A 9,047-nucleotide genomic window follows, 5' to 3' on the forward strand; every position below is an offset into this window, starting at 1 on the left:
CCCATGCACCCCAACTACTAAGGCTGCACTCCAGAGCGAGCCACAACTACTGAAGCCTGCACACCTAGAGCCCGTGCTCCACAAGAGAAGCCGCCGCAATGAGAAGCCCGCGCACCGCAACGAAGAGTGGCCCCTGCTCACAACTAGAGAAAACCCGCGGGCAGCAGCGAAGACCCAACTCAGCCATAAATAAATTTATTTTTAAAAAAAATAATAATAATATAGAGTAACATGTAATCAGCTTATTTACACGAAATAGTGTATCTGAGGAAAGAGAGAAAAGAATGACTTAAGAGATGTTTACCAAAACATGAACGATTTCTTTGGTAAACAGTTTCGGTTATCCTAATTTTCTTTATTATTTTCTGCACTATTTGATTTTTTTCTAAAAAAGCAGGTATCCTTTTTAGAATGAAAAACAACAAGGCTACTTTTATTCTCTTCAAAAAGACTAAACACACTGGTAGAGAGATGAGTACGCAAACAACAGAGGTTCTTAAGCTTCTTCCTGCCACCAAACACCACAGATGACACCTGCCCAACATGTTCCAAGAAAGTAAGCCAGATTATAATGAAGCACTCACAGCTGAAGATTACACCTAATTTCCAATACAGGAGAGCTCATCATGGGGCAATACTTGAATCAAAACTCTTCTGGTTGCACATTAACTCAAATGGTATGTACAGGGGAGACAGCTAAATAGGAGCACTAGCTTCAGTATTAGAAAGCCACCAGGGGGCTGGGCTTCCCTGGTGGCGCAGTGGTTGAGAGTCCGCCTGTCGATGCAGGGGACACGGGTTCGTGCCCCGGTCCGGGAAGATCCCACATGCCGCGGAGTGGCTGGGCCCGTGAGCCATGGCCGCTGAGCCTGCACGTCCAGAGCCTGTGCTCCGCAACGGGAGAGGCCACAACAGTAAGAGTTCCCGCGTACCGCAAAAAAAAAAAAAAAAAAAAAGAAGAAAGCCACCAGGGGAACTTCCCTGGTGGCAGAGTGGATAAGACTCCACACTCCCAATGTGGGGGCCCGGGTGTGACCCCTGGTCAGGGAACTAGATCCCACATGCATGCCACAATTAAAGGAGCCCTGGAGCCACAACTAAGGAGCCTGCCACAACTAAGACCTGGTGCAGAGAAATAAATAAATAAGAAAGCCAAGAGGGTATTAACTTCTGTCTCTTTATAGAGCTTCAATATCAACTATTTCCAAAAATTTGCCCCAATTCTCTTCTGCAAATAGTCTCCGCCACCAGGGAAGCCTTACCTGGCTCTTTACTTCAAACATTCTGACAGGAAAAAATCTGATTGATGGGACAACAGTCCCACCAATCCACCAGGTCAGAAGTCTATTTGGAATCCAATCAGCGATGGTTAGGGAGAAAGGTCTTTCAGGGGATGTAAACTAGAAGGTCCCTAGAAGAGGTTATAGCCAGGGCAGGAAGAGAAACCTGTCCCTTCCATAGTTAAAATTAAAAAAAGTGCAAGAGAATGGGCTTCCCTGGTGGCGCAGTGGTTAAGAATCCACCTGCCAATGCAGGGGACACGGGTTCGAGCCCTGGTCCAGGAAGATCCCACGTGCCATAGAGCAACTAAGCCCGTGTGCCACAACTACTGAACCTGCGCTCTAGAGCCCGCGAGCCACAACTACTGCAGCTCGTGTGCCTAGAGCCCATGCTCTGCAACAGAAGCCACAATGAGAAGCCAGCGCACCGCAACGAAGAGTAGCCCCTGCTCACCCTGACTAGAGAAAGTCCATGCACAGCAACGAAGACCCAACACAGCCAAAAATAAATTAAATAAATAAATAAATTTATTTTAAAAAGGTGCAAGAGGAGGCAATGTGTATCCTACATCAGTTCTCAATTAACTGAGTAACCTACATTTGGAGACTTTTTAATTTCTATGGATTTTGAGAGAAAAATAACATTAACAGGTGTTAATCACAGTAAAAGGTTAAAAGTCCGATTATTTTCCTGGTATATAAAATCTTAATTAAAAGTAATTTAGTGGGCTTCCCTGGTGGCACAGTGCTTAAGAACCCACCCGCCAATGCAGGGGACACGGGTTCAAGCCCTGGTCCGGGAAGATCCCACATGCCGTGGAGCAACTAAGCCCGTGCACCACAACTACTGAGCCTGTGCTCTAGAGCCCACAAGCCACAACTACTGAGCCCACGTGCCACAACTACTGAAGCCCGCATGCCTAGAGCCTGTGCTCCACAACAAGAGAAGCCACTCAATGAGAAGCCCGCACACCACAATGAAGACCTAATACAGCCATAAATAAATACATAAATAAAAGTTATTTAGTGAAATTTCATCCCACAGACTCAAATCTCACCACCTATATAGAAAAATTTTTGCCTTTTTGCATTATCTATTAATTTAGAACATATTGGACATCCCTGGTGATGCAGTGGTTAAGAATCCACCTGCCAATGCAGGGGAAACGGGTTCGAGCCCTGATCCGGGAAGATCCCACATGCCACAGAGCAACTAAGCCCATGCACCACGACTACATAAGCCTGCGCTCTAGAGCCCATGAGCCACAACTAATGAGCCCACATGCCACAACTACTGAAGCCCAGGCGCCTAGAGCCCGTGCTCCGCAACAAGAGAAGCCACCGCAATGAGAAGCCTGCGCAGCACAACGAAGAGCCACCCCCGGCTCACCGCAACTAGAGAAAGCCCACGTGCAGCAACGAAGACCCAACACAGCCATAAATAAGTAAATAAATTTATTTAAAAAAAATTAGAACACAGTTGGTTAGGGTGGATACTTTTTAAAAGTACATACCTACTGATTTATGAATAAGCAATATATGTAATATAATCTGCACTTTCAGCATAATTTATCCACAGACTCTCATATCTAAATCACTACTGACAATAGGCCCAAGAATACTGAGCCTAGGTACTCACATTCTTCTACAAAAACTTTTCATTAACTAAAATATTCACTAGGCACCTACTCTCTATAAGGCACTATACTAGTACTGCGAAAAGAAGAAACAAAATATGACTCCTGACTTTAAGGAATTCAGCATCCAGAAAGGGAGGCTGTTGTCTATTAAAAAAAGGGGGGCGGGGGCATGGCCTGTAACTTAAGTACATATTCTTTTTTTTTTAATTAATTTATTTATTTATGTTTGGCTGCCTTGGGTCTTCGTTGCTGCGCGCGGGCTTTATTTAGTTGCGGTGCGCGGGCTTCTCACTGCGGTGGCTTCTCGTTGCAGAGCACAGGCTCTAGGTGCACAGGCTTCAGTAATTGTGGCTCGCGGGCTCTAGAGCACTGGCTCAGTAGTTGTGGCACATGGGCTTAGTTGCTCCGCAGCATGTGGGATATTCCCAGACCAGGGCTCAAACCCGTGTCCCCTGCATTAGCAGGCAGATTCTTAACCACTGCGCCACCAGGGAAGCCCCGTTATTAAACATATAAGAAACATTAACACGTTTCATGAATATAGTGCTAAACCTAGCTATCAATAGCTATCACTGACAATGCAGTCTGCTATTAAAAATCTACACACTGTAGTGCTTTATGGTTTATAAGTTACTTTATAAAGATATGAGTTGAAATTGTATTATGATCTTTGAAAAATAGTACTTCAAATACTAACTGTTTTAAGAGTATATATTCTTAGCAAGATTAATTTACCAAATTTAAAATTTTGGTAATTTGGTATTTTGTATTGTAGTAAAATCAAATTTCCAATTTTCAGAATCAGTTCAAATTTCAGAATTAAATGTCTACCAAAAAATGTTATGTTACTAATGATTTTTCATGCCTATATACTTATAGTTTTAAAAACCCCAGAAATGTTTAGTTTACTAAAGAGCTCATTGCTAACAACATTAAGATATATTAAGACATTCCCATTCAGCTACATTTACCACCACTTTTATTTTATTTTTTTTTCTTTTAGAAGAAGGAAGAATTTACTACTTGTAGCAAGTAAGGTGAACACCAGGGATCTCTCCCAAAGCAATGTCTCTACCACTACTTTTAAATTCTTTCTACAATTACCACAAAATTATGCCCGAATTTGTGAAAACACATAAAAATTTAGTAATTTTTTACTTTGCCATTCAGTGTATTCATAATGTCTTCCATTTGAATATATCATCGTAAAGTTTATACAGTACAACATAATGGTTAAAGAGCATGGTCTTCTAGAAGACATGAGATAAGTCCCGTGCAAATCCTGACTCCACCAAATAAAGTCATGTGACTCTAAGCAACTTATGTAAACTCTAAGCCTTGGTTCTCTTATCTAAAAAGGGTGATAAAGTACCTACCTCAAAGAATGGAAAAAGTTCCCAACACAAATGGCTCAATAAAGTATACTTTAAAAATAAAAATGCAAATACTGATGGAGTATCTTGAGTTCTAGCTTAGATCTGACTACTAACTAAGCAGGTGACAGGTGATTTTTAGCAAACCACTTAGCCTTTCTGAGGTTCAATGTTTTCACGTTTAAAATTGAGATACTAGGGAATTTCCTGGTGTCCCAGTGGTTAGGACCCTGCGCTTTCACTGCGGTGGGCCCAGGTTCAATTCCTGGTGGGGGAACTAAGATCCCGCAAGCTGCACAGCAAGGCCAAAAAAAAAAAGAGAGAGAGATACTAATACTTGCTCCTGCCTATCACAAAGGATAGTTAGGAACGACAAATGAATTGCCCATTTAAAACATTTCGTAAAGGGTTAATTCACTAAACACACAGAGTAAAATGCACAACATACAAATGGTTTAAAGATGGATGTACATTTAAAGCCATTTTCACTCTGCTCTCGAGAAATTTACCCCAAGGCAAACAGTGACCTCAATTTACTAGTTGAGCTAGCAACGCTGATGGCCCAGAGCATAATTTCAGGCCTCCAGCTTCTCAACATCCAGAAATGCTTTTAGCTTTAGTAAACTAGCTCACAAAGGTATCTATTAAAGTAGCAAATATACAAAGTCAAGAGAACAAGCAAAGGAATATAAACTTAAAAATTATTTCCTAAACTGAATGCAACCCCACAAGCTGATAGGCGCAAAGTTCACTCAATACATTCCACATTTTAAAACATCTTCCTTATTAAAAACAAAGCATTGAAAAAAATATGAAAACCCAAAAATGTTAGTACTGTTGAAACTGGTTATTCTAACACTAAAGCCAAATGCTATTTTCAAATGTAATTTCAAGTTTTAAGATACCTGTCAAGACTACTAAAAAAGGGTATAAGGAGGTCCTTATCACCAAGTCCTTAGCCTGGTTCCATGGACACGCTTCAATGGGCCCTTAACCTACAGGAAAAACTGTACTGTGTCTGAATACCTGTATATGTTTCTATGCTGAGAGCTTCACATTCTCAGCAGGACTAGAAGTATAACTGGTAATATTAATATTCTCATCAAAAACTGATGCCAAAGGAAGCTATTTACTATCTTCTATCATCAATTTTTAGTTTAACTATATTACATTCTGCCAGATTTTAAAATAAACGTTTCATAGTAAGTCCTTAACCTTATCAAAACTCTGAGCGTATCAGATATAAAGCTATACTATCCACATCACGTCTACCTTTTCATTTAAAACACAAAATTTTTAGATTATACACTTACTGGTGTGTCAAGGAAGACTTCTTTAGGTTTGATCAGTGTTTGCAAATTTGACAAGAAATAAGTTTTTGGTATTTTAATTCTATCCAACACACCACCTAAAGATATACTAATTGTACGGACTTCCCTGGCAGTCCAGTGGTTAAGACTCTGTGCTTCCAATGCAGGGGGCTCGGGTTCAATCCCTGGTCAGGGAACTAAGATCCCACGTGCCATGCGGTGTGGCCTAAATAAATAAATAAAGTTTCTTATAAAAAAACAAATATATATATATATATATATATACACTAATTTTATTTCTTATCTTCTTTAATTGTTATGGGGAGTTATATTGAAAGATGAATTCTGAGCACATTATTTTGGGATTTTAACTCTGAATTTCTAATCAAGGATGAATTGATGCTCATCTTTACACAACCTATGGGGGAAAAAAGGACAGACTTAATATATAATTATTGTGAGATTACAAGAAATATTTATAACCTACTTTAATTCAATAAGTTTTATCAAGTTCCAGCCATTATGCTCCAACCCAGTCATGGATAAGTGTTACCATAATGAGATACAGTAATACCCTCTGCTCTCTGGGAACTTGAGCATCTTATGTTTGAGATATAGGAACTTCACAAAGGGAAAATGAAAACAACTGTAAAAGAACTGGGGGCGGGGGCAGTGGAGAAGCAACTAGTCATAGCTTGGTATAGCCTACAAATAAAATTACTGAAGTAATTTCTTTTTAAGGAAGCTTCATTGTCAGATTAGAGTTTAAAGGGCAAATTTTTAAACTGAGCTTTATAGGAAATATTAAGAAACAAAGTATTTTTCATACACAAACAGAAAATCCTTATCTGTTCATTAAAACAGGTTTCTTAAGGGTCTGCATGGCCAGATTTTGTGAACCTGGTTCAATTAACCATATTTAATTAAAGGTAACAAAAGCTAAATTGCTAACTCCATAAATCGATTGCATTTTTGAGTGCTTCTAGACAAAGTTCTAGGGGGTTTCCCAAATAACCCTCAATAGAACCCTTCATTATGTCTCTTTTCAAAAGGTAATAAGGATTAGCAAACTTTAGTTTCTTTAGATACTATGTTTAAAATTAATTGTCATAGCTAGGTTTAAAATAATTTTTAAACACCAACGAAACTATTAAAAGCAGTTTTCTCCTAATATATAAGATAGCAAAGCTATTCATTTTCCAGTTTCAAAAAAACCAAGCCATAATCACACAACTGACAATTGAGACATTTAAAATAGAGTTCACTGAAATAAGTACTAAGGAATTAAGTTTATCATTTCATAAACAACCTACATCAAAAATAAAAGTACCTCAAAATAAATACAAATAACCTTAATATTCTAGGAAAATTTGGAATGACACAAATACTGTATAGTTTGAATTTGTGCAAAAGTCTGCTTCCACCTGTCAGGAAGTAAATAGAGTTGAAAGTAAACTAGACCCCTTCCACTTTTATTATTGCCTTTGGTCAATAAAGTAAAATTCAAACACAAACAAGACTATACACTTTATAATCAATTGTTTTTAAGAATCGTATTAGAAAATAGACCATTTGGAAGTCTTTCGAAATACCACGCACAAAACACAAATCCAAAACCCACAAAAGGTGTTCGTAAGTGAGTATTTTCTCAACAATCAACTTTTTGTAAATTAATCTTTTATGTAATTCACCTCGTCCAACTAGGCCTTTGGGCCCAGAAATAGTTTGCAATACGTCTTGTTTCTTTAAGCTAAAATACCGTCTTAAAGGGTCTGGAGTAAAATAAATGAAAGGAATCTAACTAGAAAAGAGCAGTGCACGCTCTGTAATAAAAGCATACGGAATAAGGCCTTTCATTCCAGGAGACAGGCCATGACTATCCCGGGATGGTACCTGTAGTACAGTGCTCTCCTTAAGAGAAGAGAATTTACCATTAAAACGACGAATGGTACACTAAGAAGAAACATCATTAATTAATTTTTTAAATAGGTATAAAGGTTCCAGTCATCACTATCAGCTCATTTTCAGCTATTTAAGGTCAAAGAGAAAGGTTTAATACAACCCACACACCCCCAAGAGACGGGAAAACCACCAACCACCTCGCAGGGAGTTTAATGAAAATTAGCAGGTAAGAGGCCTAGGCAGCACGCTGAAAATCAAAGAGGGCGGCCGGAGGGTCGAAGGGTTCGGACTACAGACGAGAGCCTCGTCCTCGGACCCCACCTCCCCTCACCTTCCCGGCAGGGCGAAGGAGGCGAAGGTTCATTAGTGCCTACGTTAATTGACACCTGTAATGAGGAAACTTTCCGAGAGCGGAGACCGCTCAGGCCCGGCCTGGCCGGAGCTCCGCGACGGCCCCCTCTCGGGCGCCCAGGTAACCGGGCCGGACTGGGCCCGAGGCGCCGCAGCGGCCGCGCCACCGCGCACCTTCCCGGAGCGCTAGGCCCGCAAGCCGCCCGGCTCGGCCGTCGCCTCCCGCAGGCCACGGCAGCTCGGGGAAGCCGGAGAGCGGCGCGGGGACCCCAAACTGTGCACCCCGACAGACCGCCGCCGCGGCTACTTACTTTCATTTAACACCTCCACCAGGTCTGCGCAGTTCTCGCACATCGTTCGGCCGCCGCCCCCCCCCTCCCCCGCTTCGGATCGCACTGACTGATCCCGACCGGCGGGGGGGAGGGGAGAGAGGCGGAGGAGGGGGCCGGCCGGCCGGGCGGGGAGGCGACTAGGGCGGGCGGCGGCGGGGACGGGGCGGGGAGCAGGAGAATGGGGGAGGGGGCCGGCGGTCCCCGGAGCGGGCGGGGGAGAGGAGGGGGGCGAGGGGAGGTGCGCAGGCCGGAGGGGCGCTGAGGCGCCGGCGGCTGGGAAGGGGGGGAAGGACGGGGGGAGGGGAGAGGGAGGGAGGGGGCGGGTGGGGAGAGAAGCAGCAGAGTCACTTCACCGACCAGACGCCGCGGCCACCGCCGACGCCGCCGCCATTTTAATAGAGCGTTCGGGTTGCGCTCGGCTCTTTCCGTCCGGGCGAAGGAGCCGACGAGAAGCGCCTCGCGCTCTCATTCCTCCGCCTCCCGCCCTCTCTTCGCCTCCCGCCCTCCCACCTCCCCCTCCGCACACACGCCGCACGCCCCACACCCCGCCGCGGCCAGCTCGCCGCCCTCCCTTTCCTCTTCCGTCGAGTCTCCCCGCCCTCGGTCCACCCCCTCCGCGCGCTCGCCCACCCCGCCCAGCCCGGATCTCTGTCAGCGGCCGGAAGGGAAGCTCGAAGCCAGCGCGGCCGCGGGGGGAGGCCGGGTGACTCGAAGAAGATGGCGGAGCAAAGAGCTGGTCGCGGTTGCGCGGCGTCGCCCACTGCGGCTACTCCGCGAGCCCGGAGGACCAGCGAGCGCCGGGTCGCGAGCGCCGCCCTTACCCCCGCCCCTGCGCTTCGCCATTTTAACTCCGGGTCCC

At 43.9% G+C, this 9,047-nt stretch overlaps 1 protein-coding gene across 5 annotated transcripts in view; it reads right to left on the minus strand.

Moving 5' to 3' along the window:
- The window catches only part of USP34 (ubiquitin specific peptidase 34), a 234,585-nt gene extending 225,984 nt beyond the window's left edge, over positions 1-8,601 (minus strand). For 4 of the 5 annotated variants that reach the window (XM_032653400.1, XM_032653401.1, XM_032653403.1 and 1 more), the window contains exon 1: positions 8,168-8,299. In XM_032653400.1, the coding sequence (XP_032509291.1) occupies positions 8,168-8,210 (43 nt within the window). In that variant the 5' untranslated portion in view covers positions 8,211-8,299. Of the gene's footprint in view, positions 1-8,167 lie in introns of all 5 variants that reach the window. The other variant, XM_032653399.1, reaches the window with a different exon arrangement.
- Positions 8,602-9,047: the final 446 nt, after the last annotated feature.

The sequence above is a fragment of the Phocoena sinus genome, chromosome 13 (genome assembly GCF_008692025.1).
Source record: "Phocoena sinus isolate mPhoSin1 chromosome 13, mPhoSin1.pri, whole genome shotgun sequence".
In the NCBI taxonomy this organism is placed as follows: domain Eukaryota; kingdom Metazoa; phylum Chordata; class Mammalia; order Artiodactyla; family Phocoenidae; genus Phocoena; species Phocoena sinus.